Source organism: Phasianus colchicus, chromosome 1 (assembly GCF_987193195.1).
Source record: "Phasianus colchicus chromosome 1, bPhaCol1.hap1.1, whole genome shotgun sequence".
Taxonomy (NCBI): Eukaryota; Metazoa; Chordata; class Aves; order Galliformes; family Phasianidae; genus Phasianus; species Phasianus colchicus.
The window spans coordinates 184602429-184625083 of record NC_143436.1 but is presented as its reverse complement, the minus strand read 5'-3'; the positions used below and the strand labels follow the sequence as shown (position 1 = coordinate 184625083).

The window sequence follows — 22655 nt, the reverse complement described above, 5'->3', positions numbered from 1 at the left end:
TCTGAGTTCTTATGATAGCCCCTGTAACACAGTTTGTTTCACCTCTGATTACCCATAAGCTGTGTCTAAAATACATCAGACTGTACTCTGCTACTGCAAAAACTTGCAGAAAATATCCAGTTCTCTTTGCTATATTTCCTGCCCCCCAAAATCAGAAAGTCCAAGTTATCTTCTGACTTTCGGTTGCTCCCAGTACAGTTTCATGTACCAGTGCACATACAGCCATTATGTGCTGGACCAAAGGAGCAGCAGTCACACTGCAGAGGCTTGAATTATCCTGTCTTCTGCAGGGCAACACCCCTCTACATTTATGTGTAACAATTAGGGGGCTTATCTTGCTCTCAGTACTACGTTAAGCAGTGAGGTTGTTTTGTTGGTATTTTTTTAGAAAAACATGGGAAGCTCTGGCAATACTAGGATGTGGAGAGAATTCTTGAAATGTGTCCTCACAGCAAAGAATTGTAATGCAGGCATTATGCAAGGCTGTATCTAATCTAGGTTAGCAGCCACTGTTTAAAATACCACTGAGCTTAAGTTCAAGAGTGTTTTCTGTTTATGTTCACTGAAGATTCATAGCCAGAGCAAAGCACTATGTACTCCAGGGTTGAAAAAATCTTCTACATCAGAAATCTTATATTTTGCAGTTGGACTAAGGAGAAATGTAGTGTGACCTCTCCAGGGTAAAGGATACATTCACTTATTTGGGGATCGTTCTAGATTTAACGTATGGATTTCAAAGTTTCTGAAGAACATTCTAGTATGATGCTTTTATTATGTATAATTGACAGTTTGTGAGTAGTATTGACCATATATTGTTTTTATTTTTAAAAGAATGGCTCTGTAGCCCTTTTCTGTGAGCATGACCTATTGTCTTATGATCAGCCTTCTTTTCAGACTCAGTGCTGTTGTTATACTCACCTCTTCCCTGTCAGAAAACCATTCCAAGGGATAAAAGGCCAGTGTTTCTTGCTGAAGGTGCCACCTCTGCTGTTCATTTTATCCCTCATCTCTAAACCACTATTGTGTTAGAGTGCACTGTTCTTTTTCTTCTTGTCTATTTCTATAATGAAATAATCTGCTAGTGTTCAACTGCATAAGATTAAATCTATGTCTGAGCCATTTTATTCTGCATCCAAAAGATAATAGGTAGAGGAGTTTGCTATAATGTTACCTGAAGTATTTGTTACCTTTGATGAGCACTCTGAAAGTGAAGAGAAATTTCATGATTTTGTCTAAATTTATGAGTCTAGTACTAGATTTAAGGTTTTCTTCAAAGAAAGAGTTCAGTACTGTACAGATGAATTTCCTAAGCAGAATAATCCTCAAGATATGCATTTTATATTTCTCTGTCGTAACAGAATGCTGTTATCCATCTAGTTGCTAAAGAAAATCAATCAGCTGGAACATCAAGCTGAAATGTATGAAAATAAGACCTGAACATGTTCAAATTAAAAAATGAGGAGTTTTTGATTTTGTATGCTGCATGTGGACTTTTATGTTTTATCTCTCTACTGTACCGAACTCTGTCTGAAATCATGATTATATGTCAAAATAACTATTTCTTATATTGTCGTTTTAATCCAGGACCACTTGGATTTACGTGGATAAAACATTACTGCACTTATGATAAAGGAACAAAAACATTTACAATGAGTATAGCCGAAACTAAATCTGGTGGAAAAGTGGTGAGTTTACACAACCTCCAGCACGTGCATGAACTCTATATTCCATACTTTACATTAAGCATTCAGCAGATGTTACAGTTAAAAAAAAATGGTGAAAAGAGTATTAAACTGCTTTCAAACATGAAGCAGTGTTTATTTTAGATAGATACATAATGTATTTAAATAAAAATATTCATTATATAACACATGAAATACATATTTAATAACTCCTCTAATATGGCGGTTCCAAATGCATAGGAAAGCAATCACAGTCATAGAATGGACGACATTTAAAAGAGAGTTCTGAAGGTTGTTTAGTTCAATCTCCATGCTCAGTGCATGTGCGGAACCAGAACAGATTGCTTAGGACCCCCTCCAGTCAGGTTTTAAATATCTTCATGAACTGAGACCCCTACAAACCAAACCTCTGCAGGCAACCTGTTTCAGTGCTCAAGCAGTCCCACAGTGAAAACGCTTTCCTTGCTTTTAAATGGAATTTCATATATTCGTTTTGGGGCCATTACCTTGTGCTTACACATGGCACCACTGAGAAGAATGTGTCTCCATCTTCTTTAGTTCTTCCCACAGCTATTTGTAAGCAATGGGGAACTTCGCATTTGAACAGTCATAGTTGTCTCCAGCCTGTCCTCATTTGACAGGTGCTCCAAACCCATTTCAGTATGCTCATGTCTCTTGTACTGAACATCTCAGCACTGGACGCAGCACTCCAGATGATTCTCACCAGGGCTGAGCAAAGAGGAAAGTAGAATCACCTCCCTCAGTCTGCTGGCAACACTCTGCCTGATGCAACTCAAGGCTGTTAGCCTTCTGTGCTGCAACAGGACATCGGTTTATGGCCAGCTTGTTGCCACCAGAGTTTGAAGATAAAAGCCAGGCTGCTTTCCTGGTGCCTGGGCTTATTCCTTCCCCTCTGCTGGACCCATGTTGGACCTTATAAAATTCCTTTTAGCCCATTTCTCTAGCTTTTTGAGGTCCTTTTTACACCCATCTGATGTATCAACCATTCCTATAAAGGAATGTGAGCTAAATGTAGTCTTAATTTGTATGCGAAGAAATTATTGGAAAAGTTCATAAATATTTTAAGCTCTAATCTTAGAGAATGCTTTTGATACTGTTCATACAGTTGAATTTTAGATGTGTAGCCTATAACGATATATTGCCTGTACTAATTTTCTTTTGTTTTGTTTTGTAGAATGGCCTTGTCACAAGCTCACCAGAAATATTCAAGCTGAAATCTTGTATCAGGAGAAAGACAGACTCAATTGACAAACGCTTCTGTTTCGATATCGAAGTATTTGAGAGGTTTGATTGTTTTCATTATGTTAACATAATAAAAGTAATGAAGAAATTGAAAAAAAAACCAACCTGCAAATAATATATAATAATTGCACTTGTAGTAGGGACACAAGTCTGTCAGTATGCCCATATCTAGACGAGCCTAACCTGGCTTTCAAGACCTGGTGCTTACCTAGTGCTTACTTGTTCAAACCTGTTTTTCTAACAAAATAAGTTACATATGTATTGTCTTGAGTATGTTATGTTTGCATGCAGACAGAATATGGTTTCTTACAAAACTTGTGGCACAAGTTTTTTCTTTGTAAAAGTGTTTATTCTTTCAAGGTTAGGAATGTAGTGAGAAGTATTGAATGAAGCTTTCCCTTTACCTATGATGGAACATAATGCCTTTTCTAGACTTTCTCTAAGAAATATTTTAATATTTAAGTTTCCATACAAGGCTGTTGTTTAGCATGTTAATTATGAGGTTACATTTTGTACTTTTAAATATATTTTTATAAAACAGTCTTTTGAGTAAGTTAAGATTTTAGAAGCAGAAGTGTTATGTGAGCTCATTCAGACAAATTGTATCTTGAAAGCTTGAAATGATAGCTTAAATTTAAAGTTAGTACTTTCTTTCTTCTTTTTAAGTAGAGTTGCATATGCATTGTGGTCATGTCATTGTAAAGTATTCGTAAATGGGTGTTGTCCCTTACGTATCCCCTACTCTATTAGAACAACCTATCTGCAGTTCTTTAAGTTCTCTACAGAAATCACTGTAGGCACTCTTCATGTATAGTTTTATTCCTCCTGTACAATTTGATTAATTTGAAATGTGAATGGCCTGTTAGTTAAAGGCCTTCCAGAAAGCAGGACAAAATATTGAAAGATAAGTAGAATGCAACATTTCTTAATCACTATTATGAGCATACACCTTTCATAAGTTGATAGAAAGTTGGCTCCTGCAGTTTGTTTGATATTCAGCAAGGAGGTAGTGAATTCTTGTGTGTCAGCAGAGGAGATGAAGCCCAGCCAAAAAAATACCTAGAAATATTTGGTGGGAGTTCATAAGCAAGGACAGTATTGATTTCTTCTGTATGTCGTGTTGGGTAAAGCTTGGTGTATTGTTTTTTTTTTTTTTTTTTTTGTCAAAATAAAAATACTGTGGTTTTTATTAATGTTGACAATGACACAAAACGTGAGTAAAAACATATAAATATGGAAACAGTATTAAAATATTTTGATATTTCAAAAATATTGCATTAAAATAATTATAAGCTGAACTTAAAAATTCAAGATGCATATTGTTTAGACATCAGCTGCAAAGTACAGTGAACCTTTAACAATAATTGACATCTGCAAAATTTCCTTAGCAGCATAAGATTACAACTTTTTTTATTATTATTTATTTTTTTTTCTGGGAAAGAGCTCTTTTTTGCAAATATGCAGCTACAGCAAATCTTTAAAATTCTAGCATAAGATTTCATGGGTAAATTTTGTCTCCAAGCACCAGACACTGCTAATTCTCTTTGTGCTATTGTATGAAACACTGTGTGAAACGTTACAATTCAAAAACATTGAAAAAACATGCAGACTGATGTTCACATCTCATTTCAAAAAAGAGCCATATTAACTGAAAGAAACCATATGAACTGGTAATGGGGAAGACACAGCATGATCCTTGCTAATTAACACAATTACTTTAAATCTAGTTTGGTATTTTTCACACCTATGTTCAGCTCAGATTTATTAGGAAAACTGTTCTAAAGAATAGTCAGCATCTGATTTGTATTAGAATTATATGCAAAGATAGCATCATAGAGTGAATGTTTCTCTTTGAATGTAATTTTATTTTTTGAGAAATAGTTTCTTTTTCACCCACCTGTATGACTGCAGCATATCTGATATACTTTCAGCTGATTTCAAGGAAATCACTGCAGTGAAGATCAGGATTTCAGATGAACAATTTAACAGTGTAATATTGAATTTTGTGAAGATATGTGCATAAGCACTGAATATACTTATTGTCATAGGCTTAGCAGTTTTGTGTAGATTTCTTTTGTGTTTATCTATATTTCAAATTATATCTACTTCTTCACATTCTAAGTAAATAGCATGCTGAGACCAGCAGGGCTTACAGTAGTAAAGGGCTGTTGCATCATTGTGTGCTGATGTGCATAACATCTTCTTTCACTGGACAGATAATAGATTTAATAATTAATAGAAGAATATTTTTTACTAAAAATTATTATAATATTGGTCTTTTTTTTGTCACATATACATCTCACAGTAATATTAGTCTTTTGTGTTTAAGTTAGAGCTAAAGTTCAGAACTGTCTAGTCTTGATTATAAGAACAAGGCTCGCTTCCCCTTGAATGGTTTGGTGTATGTGTCAATACATATTTTGCTTTTTTGTATTTTCCAGTAGCTTCTTGCATGCTTTCTAGTTACAAGTTTAAAACTGAGGTCTTTTGGGGAAGATGGAAAAGGGTCATGGTTTATTGTTTATTTATTTTTATTCTGGAAGATGACAGATACAGTGTTCCTTATTTGTAAACCATGTACCTACCTTAGAAAATTATGGTTCTGGACAGTGTGCTTTTGAGCAGAGATGCACTATGCTGGTGTGGGAGCAAAACTTTTTTAAATAGTCTGTCTCTTGGGCATTCTGTTGGCAAGTGAGTGAATTAATATCATACCATTTCTTAAAGAACTCATCTGTGATCACAGGTTGATTCTTTGTTTTTCCACATCTGTTCATGTAATTATTCCTGTAACAAAGAGTGAAACTGGTTTCCTCATCTATTCTGTGATTCCAGTGAATCTTTTTCTAAGTAGTGTCAAAGTTCCATCACAGAGAATATATCATTTTTGACCTTTTAGCATAGCAATAGGGGCCAACATGCAGAGCAAACAAGTTTTTGAAATCTCTTAAGTTAAAAAATATACTGCATCATGGCAGTACTCAGCAAAATTGACTTCACTCCCTGTACCTTCTCTTTCTAGGCAACCCTAGATGACTTTAACTTCTTCCTATCTCTTTTATATATATTTTCATAACAATATCTGTTTAGATTTTGATTACTGTTTGAGAAGAAAAAGATTAGTAATTTCAGTGTATGTATATGTTTTTGACAGACCTGGAATCATCACACTACAAGCTTTTTCAGAATCCAACAGAAAACTGTGGCTCGAAGCTATGGATGGAAAGGAACCAGTAAGGATATTTGTCCTTTTCTTTTATCTTTATAGATATATAACATATATGTTAAAGAAAGAAGCTAGAATACATTTCAGATACAGAGTTAGTTACAGTACAGTACAATAAAGGCAAATACAGCTTTTCTGTTTCTCATAAAATACAGTTGCAAATGTGCAATGAAGATAGATACTGATTAGTGAAGCAGAACTAGTAGTATATTTAAACTTTTACTTATAAATTTTTGGGGCCTTGAGGTTCTTTTTTTTATATTTTTATATTTGGGTGATAGCCTGTTATCATATAGTGTTTGTGGTTCAGAAAAAATTTGGGAAGTGGTGGTTTCTGCAGTTGTCACAACAAACCATCTCTGGGCAGCGTTGTGGAGTAGACAGTAAGTACCATTTGAAAATCACTGCAGAGAGCATAAAAATGTACTGAAAGCTACTAAGACAGGCTTATCTGAGATTTCTTCTCACTATTAATCAGTTCTGAAATTGTCACTGAATAAGGTGATGCCAGTGTGGCATCCAAGGGAGAAAAATGGTTGATAGATTTTATGAGATAAATAAGTATTTTTACAAAGCTTATTGCTTGACTGAAAAAGTGCAGAAATGAAATCACTCTTTGTATTAATATTTAACCTATTTGCAGTCTGCAAATCTAGCTTCTAATGTATTTTATGTGCCTGTAAATTCATTGCAAATCCCTAGGCAAACTATTATCTCAAGGCCTGAATAGGTTTTTGAGACATGTCCCACTGGCTGCCTGCCTTCTCTCTTGAGTGCAGAATAGAACAGCTGTGTATCTTAGGCAGAGCTGAGCTGTGCACTGTTGCCCTCTCCAACTGCTAACCTGAATGAGTGCTGCTGGAATTAAACATTGGGAGAAGGTGAAGAGTTTGGATGGTTTTCCCATAGCAGTGTATTACACTAATGTGCAACATATTACAGATGGTTAAGAACTATCAGCAAATCCAACAGTAAATGACTTAACAAACATTGACCTGTTGTATTTGTTGTTTTTTTCCAGATCTACACACTGCCAGCCATTATTAGCAAGAAGGAAGAAAGTAAGCACTTTAATAATGCGGAGATATGAAATATTTCCAGGTTTCTGTAATGGCTGGGTTTCTGGATGTGTGTCTGTGTGAGAGACATTATTTATGTTTCCATCAGTCTGAAGATACTATACAGTATCACTAAATGCTGTTTGATAGATTATGAAATTGGATTACATCAAAGCATATTCTAAATTAGGTAGACTGTGAGAAAGCCTTCAACTTTTGTGTTACCAACAAATATAAATTGGAAGAAAACTTGATTGATCCTGAAATGACAGTATATTTAACAAATCTGCAGCTTTCCATCTACAGTCTTTATACTTAAATGTAAATGCATGCCATGCCCATGTGTTGAAATATCATCTTTGTATGGGTCTTACTTTTTCATTTATAGGTATATATACACCTATTAGGCACATTCAGTGTAATAATACGAGTGTATTTACAAATATTCAGACATATATCTATGTGCAGTTGTATTATGGTAACATATGTAAACAAATGCAAAAAAAAGTTTAAAATATGTTTGAGAATATAAAGTAGAGAAAGAGATGTGTCAGATATGCACAGGTATCTTTGACAAAGGTAAATTTGAGAACGGAAATCTAAAATTAAATGAGTATGTCTGTTTTGGTTTTTTTTTTTGCTTTTTTATTATGTTACTATTTTGATGATGACACATATGCTGCTCCAAAATCTCTGTTTAGCCAATTAGAAGAATGAGCATCAGAGATCCAAGAATTAATGCATAATGCATTTACTTGAAATAATCTTAATAACAAAGATTGTTTTGCTTTGTTGCTATATTTTAGCAGTTATATGCACATGCAAGAAGCAAGAATGTTGTTGTATGAAAACCAGTGAAAATATTCTGGTCATTATGTTAAGTCCTGAATTCTTAAAACCATTTCCCTCAGCAGAGGGAAGAGAGTTCGGTAGTCTTGTAAAGCAGTGATCTTTAGACTCTGTGTGTGAAGTTACTGATTTCTAATAAAAGCAGTAGAATACTCTCATAGGCATGAGAAAGTTGTATTTTTATTGCTAAGTGTATACGTATATTATAGTCTACTAGAATAAGTATCATAATCTCACAAATAAATGTGTATCAGTCTTTCTTGACTGAAATGTGATTATAGCTAAACATGGAGATTTTGTGTATTGATGAGTTGAAAAATTATTTTTCCTTCTCTTTCAGTGTTCTTAAATGAAGCAGGTTTCAACTTCGTGAGGAAATGTATCCATGCTGTAGAAACAAGAGGTAAGTATTAGATCACAAATGATATATTAGATTACTATGAATATTTTTCTCAAATAATGCTTTGAATCTATTATTTTAAAGTTCTGTTTTAGAGTACGTCCATCATTCAGTTTGCACTTTTCACCTTCCATGGATGTGCTTTATGCTTAAAACCGTTGCCACAAATTCCAGCAAAGGCTCTTTGCATATAATTTAAATGGGATTTTTGTTTGCTTGTTTTGATTTTTTGTTTTTGTTGTTTGTTTGGTCTAGGTCTTTTATTTGTGTGCAGTGAATTGTGCTTTTGATTTCTGGCATGAAACCTGAAGACCAAATGTACATGGTGTTAACACTGTTTGCTGGCAAATGTTTGTTGATGAACCTGATCCCCCATCATTTCACTTAATCATTCTACACATGACATATCCATAAAAAAAAAAAAAAAAGTGTATAGAAACCAGTATTTGGTAGTGAGAATGTAGAAAAAGAAAGTAATTGTCTATTGATGAGGTGGTATCTTGTAACTCACAGTAAGCTGTTTGACAATTCCCTTTCAAACAGCTGTATGGTATTCCGTAAGCAGAAGTGACCTTTTCTTGTCTGTGCACTGAGCTCTCTGAATCCAAGTCTCTTCTAATCCAAAAGCTGTGGAAAATCACTCTGTGTAGCATTGAGCCCAGCATGATTTCTTCCTCTCAGGTAGCAGTGTTGTGTAGCTTTTGAATCACTCACAGCTTGCATTGCTCTGTAAAAAAATGATAAATAATAAAAATTAATAAAATAATATCACCTGCAGGTTGTCTAGCAGAGATCAGATGTTAGAGTATTGCTTTGAAATGAAAAATATACGATCTCAAAACAGTAAGACCAAAAGAAGGAAGAAGAATATATTCACATACCCACACTAATCTACAAATTAGGAGTTAAGTTTTGAATACATCCTGCTAGAAATATAAAGTTGGCACTTGTGATGTGGAATAAAGGAATAAACTCTTCCTGTTTTTGTTCTCTGAGTCACACAGCCAGAGTAAAGGAGCAGATTGTTTTTCTGTGTTTTTCCTGAGATGTTGATACAACAAAATATACAAGGGGTGGATGAGGAAAATATCAAAGTTTGCATTCTGCTTTGGATTTCCAAGTGCTGTTGATGTTAAAAAAAAAAAAAAAAAAAAAAAAAAAGTTAAAAACAGTGAAATTATTATGATTAGAATACTTTGAGTGTCACATCTTAGGCACTGTTTGTTAGTATCTATTGTGCTTTAGTGTTATTAAAAAATAGAAAACTGAAATCTGAAGATAAATTGAAACTGACTTCTTATTTTGCTTGGAGATCCATACATAACTTAAGTTCTGAACTACAATGTTCAAGTAGAATACAATATAAGTTTTTATTTTGGGTAGAATCATTGTCTCTTCTATAAATGTTAACCAAGCTTGGTTGGAAGGGGCAATGTAGATACATAGTATTTCCACTGAAATCTGGATAGAAGGCATTTGTAGACATGTAACACATTTTAAGATTTCTTTGGAGTCTTGTTTTTCACCTTTCCCAGTCATTCTCTGTATGTTTTCTGATACAGGTCATTCCAATGCAAGGTCTTCTGTTAATGTAGAATTGTGATTAGAGTATGGCATGGTGTGGATTCAGTGGAATGCATTTATTAGCATCCCAGAAGTAACTCAGTAGGGTGAAGCAGTACTTGATAATGTAATTTTTCAATTTTCCGTAAATAAATTGAGGTGGTTTGAAAACACAGACAAGAGGCAAGTGAGTGTAATTGAAATAGCCATCTTCTCATTGTTTTCACTGTTGTTTTCCCAATGTAGGCATTACCATCCTGGGACTGTACAGAATAGGTGGTGTAAACTCCAAAGTGCAAAAGCTGATGAATACCATATTTTGTAAGTGTCTTAAGTGTACCTTTGTCTATTGCATGTAGCACATATACCATGATCCTTTTCTGTTGTACCCAGAAGAGCATACTTAAATATCTACAGTTTCGTATGTCTGCTTGCTCCCACTAAACTGACTTTGCAGTGTTAGAATGGTAGTCAGTCTAACTAGATTCCTTGTGTACATTATTATTCAGTTTTCTAAATGGAGTCATCGATACACGTGAGCAAATTACTGATGAAACACATTTCTTCTTTTAGCATTTATATTATTTATTGGCATCTATCTGGTGTTTTCCAGAAGTGTTCCAAAGCTTAGTTTTGTAACACAGTTTAATAGACAGTTATTGTATTTCATATTTTTTGTTAGTCTGGCTATCTGATACCTGTCTTCCAATGTCTAAACCAGATGAATTATAAATTCTCTATTGACTTGGTGTTACTTTTACTCTTTGGTATAGTGCATACATTTACCATTTGCAGGTACTAAATATGAATACTGAATTATTTTTATTAATACTCTGGCAGAGATTAAAATAATTCATATTGATCAAATCTAACTGTTAAATAATCATATGAGCTAAATGAATAATCTTTTAGCTTCTATTTGCTGCTTTTCTTGTTTGTGTGTTAGTCAAAATATAACAATCCTAATTCAAATTTCTCCCAGCCCCTAAATCTCCTCCTGATATGGATATTGATATGGAGATCTGGGACAATAAAACAATAACTAGCGGACTTAAAAACTACCTCAGGTAAGTATGATGTTATGCATATCTCAGTATTCGTTTTATGGCTCATTAATCTTTTGCTTATAAACATGATATTATATTTCTTCTACTCATTAACATGGTATTAATTGAGTACATTATCATCTTGTCTAATATACTTATTAAAATGTGTAATAATCTAAAATTTGTCACACACTTTTCTGCCTTGTTTAGCTACAGATTTGCCAGAATATAATTAACTGCATGCTTTTATTTAAAATATTTTGTGTAAACTACAAAGCATGTTTTGCTGAGGTTTTTTTTTCCTGAATCCCTTCTGCACAATGATTTTTCATGGCATCGTTGTTGGAGCAGAGTAAATCTCTTCAAAAAATATTAATACTCTGTTTTTATCCTGTGGTGTTGTTGTTTTCACAAGCAAGATATTCCTCTCACAATTTTCTCTTCAAATTTTTTGCTATTATGAGGCAGAATCTTAAAAAGTGATAGTACTTATAATAAAACTCTTTTGAATGTCAATATATAATGTTGAAAGTAAGCATAATAAAAACATAAAACTCAGATGGCGATTGTTCCATGCGTTCCTAAAAAAATGGATTTCTTAGACTGGTCACCTAGCAGAGGGCAGCATCAGAAATCCCTGAAAAATGTGCTTATGATTTATAGTAAAATGTATATGTTTATATCTAAAATGTGCGTATCAACTTCATTGAAAAGAATGACTTTGGCTGAAGAAATGCATTTCTTCAGAAGCACAACTCTCTTGTCGGTTTTGTTTGTGAACCTAGGACATGAGCTAGCAGTAGCTGTGTTTTTATGTCTCTAAGACAATTCACAGGCTACTTTCAGAGGAGGACTTTTCCAGGATCTCTCAGATTAGATTTTTAGTCTAAAGTTTCATAACTTGTTTGCCTTTCTTGGGCAGATTATTTCTGCAGCCCTGTATGCCGTCTTCTTCAGTAGTATTATTCCTATTCCATAGTATGGAAGTCAGAACATGGAGAGTCTCTGTGATAAAGCTGGTAATGTTTCTCTTACAAACTTCCATGGTGTCACCATCTTCAACTCGAAATGATTTTCAGACTTTGTATGTGACTGAGTTGTATACTGTAGTAATCCGTGGAATGGGTTTCCTTGGATGTACCCGTCTGCGTTATACTTATATTGAGGGCTATCATAATGACAACTGCAAAGCCTAAAAAGACTTTGAGTAATGCATTTTTTCAAATGTCCTTTTAAATTTACAACCAGGTGTCTTTCAGAACCGCTGATGACATTTAAGCTGCACAAAGATTTCATTGTTGCTGTTAGTAAGTAAAGTAATTTATACACTTTCACAATAGTAATGTTTTTTCTAACCTTTAATCTCCTCAGTTGCTATCCCTGTTTTTCTCCTTGGTGTAGTATTCAGTTATCCAGCCAAGGATCTGAGTTCTTCTATTTCACTGTATGTGACGACAGTGCCACATGAAAGCCCTCAAAACAAGAGAAGTCATACTAAAAGAAGCTGTTCAGTGGTTTGTTCTGATCTTTTTAGAGCTTCTGTGTGACCGCTTTCTGCATGAAATCTTTAATCTTGATTTGTTTTTTTGATTGTTTTGTACAGGCTGATAATGATTCTATAGCATTCCTCCCCTCTTGCCCAGGGACTTTTATTTTCCCATCTTGCCTTGCAAAATTGGAGAGGGATGGTAATAATTCCCTTCTCATACATGGGGTAATTAGATAGGGAGAAAAATTGTGTTTCTAACAACTCCAATTTAGAATTCGAATTTATTTCTCCATTTCCTCTTACATTTTTAAAGAGACCCTCAATAATTTTAGATGTTTTAAATAGCAAGAGATAAAATCTTGGATTCCACTCAAGCACATCATGAAGTCAGAATTGCCACAGATTTTGTTGGCTTTGGTACTGTCAGTAAATGCTCTTTGCAAGTTACTTGAAATCCAGATTCCATTATGTTCTTGCAATAAATAAAATTGAATTGCTTTCATCATTTTGAAGGCTAATTGTGTTTGGTTAACTGCAATGCATGTGTTTGGCATACTGGCATTTCTGCCATTTTTAGTCTCACTTTAGCATGTGTTTAATCTGTCAATGATTTCTGTTTTCTGTTTAATAGAATCAGATGATCAGAACTACAGAGTTGAAGCAGTGCATGCACTTGTACATAAATTACCAGAGAAGAACAGAGAGATGCTGGACATCCTTATCAAGCACTTGGTCAAGTAATTCTTTTTGATTTTTATGTTTGATACTACCAAAAAAATGTGATTATTTTCACATTTAATTTGTCAGTGTTGCCTAATCCGTTATAGTAATTGTGTTAAGATAGTGCCACCTGAAATTATATTTGATTTCTGAAAAGTAATATGCAATGTTGCTGAAGAATACTCATCATAGAAATAAAATAAAAAACACCATGAAGAGTCACCAAGATGACTGATAATGTTACCATATAACATATACTGATGTGTTTTCATTCACAATTCTTACTTATTACAGGATTTGGTACTAATTAAACTGGAGAAACATTTAAGACTATGCTAAGGTTGTTGATAAGAGAGTGTTATTTAGGTCCCCAAACTGGTAAAAAATGTAGACTAGACTAATACAGTATAATTTATCCTTCATGTTTGATCTAATTTTTATCTCTAATAGCTCTGAAGTATAATATGTTTTGAAAATTCTAATTTAAAATGTTTTTGTTGTTATTCTAGATAGCTCTATAAACGTCCACACCCACCTTTGAATCTCCCTAGATTTTTCAGCTATTCTGAGTTTTAATTAAATGTCTCACCGAAAAGATTTTTCTATTTCTTTGAAGTGATGACCTTTTATCTCAATTGAATTACTCTTAATGTGCACTCAGACAAAAAAAAAAGACAAACTTTTTTTTCTATTCTGTCTCTCTCTGTCATTGGCTCTGATTACATGCCTTTATTACATCATTATATATCCCTTTTTTTCATCAAACCTTATTCATTAGATTTTGCTGAGTATTTAAATGAACACATTATTATTTATTAGTTGGGATGCTGTGTATTTTTTAATATATTTCTCAGTGATCTTGGAATGTGAATACTGAAACAGCAGTTGTTCAGATGAGGCCCATAACTGACATATGTAGAAGATGCCATGAAGGTCTCCATGTTGTTTTTATTCCATTCCGTACATCCCCACCATTTTACTCTTTTGATCACAGCCTGCAGAAAGTTATCTGCACTTTGGTGGAAATTTTTTAGCCACAGTGAGTTATTTTTAGCTCTTTGGGGAAACCCAGAGAACCAGATGAAAGCAGATTCTTTAAGTTTCCAATGGAAGAGTTTGATTACTAAAAGTATAGTATTTGATGCTGACAGCCTAAGAAGCTAGAACTTGTAATTGTGAAATAATGATTTGGTAAAAGCTGCAGCTTTGAGCACCACAGTACAAGATGTGCATCATAGAACTATTAGAGAGTGTCCAAAGGAGAGCTACAAAGATGGTGAGAGGTTTAGAGGAGAAGACATATGAGAAGAGGCGGAGGTGCCTGGGTGTGCTCAGCCCAGAGCAGAGCAGGCTGAGGGGAGGCCTGATGGCGGCTGCAGCTCCTCACAGGGAGCGGAGGGCAGTGCTGAGCTCTGCTCTGTGTGACAGCGACAGGCCCGAAGGAACAACATAGAGAGGCAGGTTGCATATCAGGAAGAAACTCTTCACAGAGGGCGGTGGGCATGCAACAGGCTGCTCAGGGCAGAGGTTACAGACCTCAGCTGCCAGAATTCAAGGAGCATCTGGAGGACACTTTCAGACATACACTCTGAGTTTTTGGGTGTGTGGAACCTTGAGTTAGACTCGTGATCATTGGGGGTCCCTTCCAATACTCCCTTGTGATATTCTATGATCCATTGATTTTATATAGCACTTGATTTATCTGTAGGCACAATTAGGCAAACATTTCTTTCTTGTCCTCATTCCTGGACTCTTATTCTCACTGTTACCTCCATTTCCAAAGAGAGCATGCCTGCAGTATTCCGTTCTGTAATTGTTCTTTTTAGCTTTTGCCTGTCTCAACTTTGATGTAATTCTCATTTCTGATAAATTGAAATCTTTGAGATGTATTCTTAAAACTTTCAGTTCTTCTCATTCCAACATTCAATTGATCCTTTCTAATTTCTCATATAATTTGCCAGCTGTTGTTTATGCCAGCTACTCAAATGAGTTCTAAATTAGCTTTGTAATCAGTTTTCTTTCCTTTTCTTCCTCCTACCCCTGTGTGGAGTTTTTTCAAGGAGCAAATGACACATAAAGTGCATAACTTTGTTTAGGTGGGGAAATAAGAAAAAAAATCATTTTTCTTCATTCTTTTGTTTGAAATCCTTGAAATATTTGAAATTGTTTCCTTGATTTAGGTCTTAAGGCCTTTAGTTTTCTGCCTCCCTTGACTTCTGTGTCAGTGTGTGCAGCTAAATAGGATCTAGTTGTTGGGGGATGCAGATCATACTAAAAACAAAGTAACAAGTCCAGAAAATGCTGATGAGCATTTTGCAGAGAGGTGGTGCTCTGTGAATATATACTCAGCAGCTGGGCAAGAACTGGATGTTTGGTGTTATTTTAAGTTAGGTAGCTCTTTCTTTTTGTTTTTAAACCTTCCTAATCAAATTTCCTGCTTCTTTAAAAAAATGAGTCATTCTTTGGTATGATTTAAAAACACCAGGCCTTCCTACGATTGACAAATGGGTAGTATGAGAGATTTACTGGGATATATCAAGAAGGTTTGCATTTCCACATTAATGAATGTCTTTCAGTTATGCATAAAATGCACATTTACTTTAGCTATCTATTCAGAATTTCAGTAGCCCAGCAACAGTAGAACTGGGCTAAGAGAAATTGGTTCTCAAAATAATCCATTTACAGATCTTATTTTTTTTGTTAGAAATTCAGCTTTTGAGGTACTTAGCAGAGAGTCCTTTCTGATTACAGTATTACTAAATTTGTCACCAAGGAAACCCAAACTGTGCAAACACTATTCTCTATCCTGTGCTTTAAGACTGTAATGTTTTTGTAAGAGACCTTGACAGTGTGCAGCACAAAGCAGAATAACATTGTAAAGAGTTATTTTTTAGGGTTTTCTTTGACATTCTTTGATATTCAAAATTGCATTTTCATTAAGATCCAGTGGACTTCCCAAACACCCTTTAGTCACCTACATAAGATAAACATAAGATAAAATTTTATTGAGATAAGTGGCTAAAAATACAGTTTAAGAAGTAATTTTCATGATTTGACTTCTAAATAACTTTTTCTACCAATGTAGCTTTCTAAGTAAAATTTTAGAATATTTTGAGGCCTAACTTAATGAAATAAAATAGGAACCATAGCGAGATGGGAATTAATTTTCCTGCAGCTTATATCACATTATCTTCTGTACAAATTTCTTCTATTTCTCCTGATTCTCAGTGTAAGTAAGGTACTAAAGTATTCCTATTCCAGTTATGAGGGTAGCATTTATTTCACCATAGAAGTAATTCGAGACCATCTAACCTATATTCCGTGGTAGATCTACTGTTCATATCACTATCCTATAACTAGTGCCTACTCAGTAACGAATAAGTCCAAGCATGAGTTTGATCCTATCAAAATTTTGTAGTAGCCCTTGGAAAATCTGTCTTTTTGTTACCAGATTTCTAATATTTGTCAGGGGTTTTCTGTTATTTGGTACCAAACTCTGGCATCAGACAGATCATTTTTTTTAATGTTTATATAGCATTATAAGCAAATCAAGATACCTGTGAATTTTACTGGTAGGGAAACATGGCAAACATCTCCATACCTTAATTAATGAAAGCAGGCAGAAAAAACAAACAAACAAACAAACAAACAAAAAACAGAAGATAGGGTTTTCCCCTAACTGCTCCTTACAACATTTTGTAGATTTTACTGTTTTTTAATTTTAAATTGTACAAGAATAATTTTACTTATGTAAGAAATGTATTAAATGATGTTTATCAGTTTGGGCAATGGCAATAGCAGTGAGAAGGAAGAGTATAGTGTCAATGAGTGCTACTGACTCTATTTGGTTGCAAATTCAGAAAAATTAAACATTGAGATGATTATGAAAATGCTACTTGGCATGATATTTCTCAGACAAGTGCAGGCAGTAGAGCTACTTGACAAGGATATCACTGGCAGTGGGAATTTATAATAATATAATTTTTATTCTGTAATCTAATTTGTAAGAGAAGAGGGGCACTGAGGATTACTGATAGATAATTTTCATTTTACTACCTGAAAAACTATTGGAAAAACTAAGTTTCTAAATTCTACATTAATTCTAAATTAAGAAGAAAATGACATAAATGGTTCATTATGCAATAGCAGAATATACAGAAGTACAAGATTAGTGCATTTTAAAGCCATGAGGTATAATTATGATCATCTACTGTTATCTATTCCACAGAAACAGTGACATTGACCCCACTAATTTTATGCTTTGGAAATACTAAGAGATCTCATTACAATTTAAGTGTTTTCAGTAACTATATTTCTTTGCTTGGCATGAAAGCTAATATATATAATTGACCTCTTTTCTCACCTAGTACTTTCTTTCATTAGAGTATTTAAGTTCTTGTATAACTGTTGGAGAGAAAGAGGTGTATACCTTATGGCTCGTAAACTTTAGATGGGCTGGATCTCTCTGTAGAGACTTTCAAAGAAGGTAGTTACTTTTCCTTATCAGTTATGTAAGAAACTTAGATACTTGAGGAAGACTTGCTCATTATACATTAAAGTATTGCACAATTGGAGCCTCAATGAAGACACAGTAGCTGTTCTGCACTGTATTTTAGCTTTAGTAAATGTGAATGTTTTTAAAATGTTTAAAAAGGGAAAGCATAATTGTGAGATTTCATCTGTTGGAATTGTAGTTTAGTGCAATTATTTAACTGCATATTGTTTGTATTCATTTAAAGGGTATCATTACACAGTCAGCAAAACCTTATGACAGTATCCAACCTTGGTGTTATCTTTGGACCCACTCTGATGAGAGCCCAAGAAGAAACTGTGGCTGCTATGATGAACATTAAGTTTCAGAATATCGTCGTTGAAATTCTTATAGAACATTACGAAAAGGTAGTAGAAGATTTTATGAGTTTTCTACTGAATAAGTGAAACCAAGATCTCATTTTCATTATCATTATTAAGTTCTTAATAATGAAAAATTTAGCATTTGTAGGTTATTGATTGAAAAAAGTACCTTGTTCTCTCCACATGCTGTGGATTAGTATTCCTATCAACGCTATGCAAGGTACAAATCCAAGGCATAATCTCCCATGCTTTGAAGAAGTCCCTCTGAATTTTCATTAGCTTTCTGAATATTTCTGAATCCTTCTCATAGAATCAGAATCATAGAATGGCCTGCGTTGAAAAGGACCTCAGAGATCATCTAGTTTCAACCCCCCTGCCACAGGTAGGGTTGCCAGCCACTAGACCAGGCTGCCCAGAGTCACATATCTGGTTCATATCTAGAACCAGAATTAGGTCATTCTTTGCTTATTCACTCTTCCATTTCTCTCACATGAGCAGTATATTGAGGTTCAGTCTGGATGAGTACATGGATTCTCTTCTGTATATACTCTGTGCATCAGTTCTGAGTCTTCCTGACAGTTACTGTCCTTTGGGGATATATCAGCTGGAGGTCAGTGGAGGTCTGGTCCCAGCTAATGTCATGAAACCCCAACCATATTTAACTTCCTCTTTCCGCAAGCAGCGTTAGTATTGATGCCCAACACAATCCTCAATTCTGTTTGCTGTAACACTATTCAGATATGTAGATACCAGATAAACTATGTTAAAAAATAATAAATGGTTCTTAGAGAAAGTTTTATTTCTAATTACAGGTTGTTAACCCATCAGTCTGTAACAAACTCCGTAACATGCAGCATACAAGCAAGATACTTTTTTGCTTTCAGCAAATATGTGTAACTGCCTGGTTTTATTTGTTTTTCCCAAAGAGACACAAAGGGTACGTCTCATACTCTTTATGCAAAAACTAAATAAGAACTTTTTCAGGACTTGAGAAGGAAAATCTGTGAAATCATAAAATGTTACTTTCAGTCACTTTCACTGCAGGTATCATAGAGAATCTTGAGTCGTAGAATGACCAAGGTTGGAAAAGACCTTCAAGGTCATCCAGTCCAACCATCCACCTATCACCAACAGTTCTCACTAAACCACATCCCTCAACACAACCTCTAAACGTTCCTTGAACACCTCCAGGGTTGGTAGCTCCACCACCTCCCTGGGCAGCCCATTCCAGCACCTGACCACTCTTTTGGAGAACTAGAATTTCCTAACGTCCACCTTGAATCTCCCCTGGCACAACTTGAATCACCTTCACTGTCAGTTCTCTTTATTGATGGTGGTTTTTTGCCCTTTAACTATAGAACCCAGCAGAATAGTCAAGACCTCCTTTACTTAATCATCAAAAGAAGTAGTATTTGGGGGATTTTTTGTTGATTTATATCACTTTCTCTGATGACTGACAAAACAAGGTGAAAGAAGTTTGATTTTATTCTGTTTACTCTGATGTGGAGCAATTCCTTGTCGTTATCAGGATCCCTTGCAATGATTGATCAGTAATTACTGACAGTATTGCTTGATATCACCAATTATATTTCACTACTCAACATCTCAAAAATTAGTATGATGCTGGCAGCCCCCATGCATTCAATTCCAAAACATACTTAATACATGTTTCCCAAACTGAGTTTCCCCTCCAGAAACTAGCAGTTTATTCAATACACAGAACGTGGCTGCACAACCAAAGTCATCCTTGCTCTCTATCTGCAGACATGGTTTTGCATTGATGTGCTACTTACTAATTGCTAATATGGTATTGTTTAAAGAGCATCTCAAGACCTCATTTAAAGTATTTTCTACTGTCTGAGTATACATCCACTTTTCCTCCACTTCTTAAATAGCATGTAGATTTCTTCTCATTTTTGAAAAAAATTAAGGTTTTCTACAGAGATACAGCGCAAAATTTATTACTGATAGCAGTGGTACATGAAAGATAAAAATCAGAAGATACTCCAAACCTGAAGATGATCCTCATCAGGCTTGCCTTGTTTAGGAAAATAAAGTGGTTTTCTAAAATACAAATGGGATTGTAGATATGACACCTTTCTGTAACATACAAAAGCTCTCATAGGTACACATATAATGAAATTCCACTTCTTCATAATATTTGAAAGTATATATTTCCTGAGTTGGTGTTAGTAGCAAACACTACTGTATGTTTCACAATTTAGGTTGTTAAGCGCTTTATAACTGGGGCTAGAAGATAAAACTATTTAAAGAAATATTTCTGTGTAATCAGCATAATTTTTAAGTACAGCTTTTTGTTCACTAACCCATTCTTGGGTTGTAGAATTTAATCAGAAGATATTCTGTGAATGTGCTCTTTTAAGATGGGTGAGACTATTACAACATTCAGGTGCTGTGATGAGGAAAACAAATATATTATTAATGGAAGCATAGGAATACCTCTATTATTTATTTCTCTTTTTTTTTTCTTCCTTTTTTTTTTTTTAATCATGCAGATATTTCACACTGCACCAGACCCCAATATTCCTCTTCCCCAACCTCAGTCCCGTTCAAGTTCAAGAAGGACAAGAGCAATTTGTCTTTCCACAGGTCCTCGTAAGCCCAAAGGAAGATACACACCGTGTCTAGCAGATCCTGACAGTAAGTTTGTTCTTGTTGACTGCTGTCTTCCTTTTCATGTCTTGGCCTTTTGATATTCCTCAGCAATGTCCAGTAAGCACTGTATTCCAATAAACATTACAGATGGAATTTCATCAGCTTCTGTGAGTCACAGCTGTACTGCTGAATGACTACATTCCTTGCTTCTCTCAGAGGAGGAAGGATATTTAGTTTTAGGCATGTCTTGTATTAAATACAAAAAGCTTTTAGAGTAGACTTTATGTTCTGATCTGAAAGTAGCCTGCCTTGAAACTCTGTGAAGTTCACTATATGACATTCCCTTAATTGTTAAGGTTGAGAAGCTTTAACTCAGTCAAGGTCGGGAGATCAAAAACATTACTTGGCTGTTTTCACATGCGTGAAACTGTGGTCATTGGTTCAAAGCAAACTACTGTCTAGGATGCCAAAACCACGGAAACCTTATTAGTTTGACTGGAATAGAAACAAACTGCTATGTTATGAGAAACAGTGTACTCAGCAGATGATTTGCTGTTTAACAACATGGAGTTATGTTTGCAATTACTTGCTGCTTAGAAATCTTTTTCATTTTAATGTAAATGTGACTTTCATGCAATGTGTTAAAAAGGGGCATTTCATTTGTTTTCATCACTTTTTACTTACCTGCCTTACCATTAAGAAGTATAGAAGCTGTAGCAATGTCTAAGTTGCTAACGACTGCAGGAGATTTCCAAAAGAACTTCTGTGTTTACCAGTTCCTCAAGGAGATTTACACAAAATAGGTACAGTAAAGTAATGTACAGCAATAATGAATGAGAGCAGTGTCTCCCTGCTCTTCAGTTGCTAGTGTGAATGGCATGGGATCCTTAGATGAAGAAGTTATGGTGGAGCTGTCAGTTATGTTCACTAGAGGAGAAACTGAACAAATTCCAGCTGTTTTTCACTGTGTAACTAACGGCATGTCAGTGGGGCAGTTCTGTCAAAGTATTTTTCTGGGCTTATGCAAGCACAGGCTTCTTAATTCACTCATAGTTTCTGCCGACAGCTGGAATGAAGTTAGGTCTGACCAAGGAGCTCTCCACATGGAATTTGCTTGTTGGCTCCAGCTCAGCATTTGCTGCACAAGTTCCAGTTAAGATCTCACTTGTGCCTAGAGGGCTGAGTCAGGAGCAGAGGTGTTCTTCTTGCCAAGTAGCTCTAGCTGTGCCAGAGACAGTCAAGACAGAGCCCTGGTTTCTGGCAGTAGCTCTTTTTGAAGCACTGGATAGTTTTATGTCATCATTTAAATGAAGAACAGACACATAACTGTATTTCAGAAAGTTAAGGAACTCTATATGCCCTGACAAAATGAGATATAGGTACCAAACTTTAGAGAATGATAGAAAATGATAGAAAATGCAATTGTCAAATTTAGGTTCCAGCCAGTCTTACCATTTTTGAGAGACTGCTGATCTGTACAGAGTAAAACAGTGCATAATCTGGAATATCCAGAAATCTGTCCAGAATTAGACGGAAACTTTCAGATTACTGCACAAGCAGCACTAATGTTTTCACATCCAGTGAGCAAGGTATTAGCATTTGAGACCTTATTTTTAGTATCCTATGTGGATGTCATCACCTATTTCCAAGAATACTGAAACATGCAGAGGCAAAATCACTTGTATCCATTTCGTATCTTATAAATACTCTGTATTTAAAAAACATACATTCTCTCCTTGTGAAGTTTTTGAATTACATCTCCTAAGTCTTGGATGAAAGATATTACTGGAATCTAACTTATGACTCACTACACCTACTGCATTTTTATGAATCCAGTCTAAAAGATATTTCAGCTCTCACAATTTGTTGGCCAGTCCTTCCTCAGTTCT

At 34.9% G+C, this 22655-nt stretch overlaps 1 protein-coding gene across 1 annotated transcript in view; it reads left to right on the top strand.

The window, feature by feature from the left end:
• The window catches only part of ARHGAP42 (Rho GTPase activating protein 42), a 160101-nt gene that overhangs the window by 119291 nt on the left and 18155 nt on the right, over positions 1–22655 (top strand). The window contains exons 9-19 of the mRNA XM_031616148.2: positions 1585–1685; positions 2878–2987; positions 6100–6178; positions 7193–7232; positions 8419–8481; positions 10288–10362; positions 11024–11108; positions 12336–12394; positions 13208–13313; positions 18036–18195; positions 20667–20811. Coding sequence (XP_031472008.1) covers positions 1585–1685; positions 2878–2987; positions 6100–6178; positions 7193–7232; positions 8419–8481; positions 10288–10362; positions 11024–11108; positions 12336–12394; positions 13208–13313; positions 18036–18195; positions 20667–20811 — 1023 coding nt within the window. The remainder of the gene's footprint in view (positions 1–1584; positions 1686–2877; positions 2988–6099; positions 6179–7192; positions 7233–8418; positions 8482–10287; positions 10363–11023; positions 11109–12335; positions 12395–13207; positions 13314–18035; positions 18196–20666; positions 20812–22655) is intronic.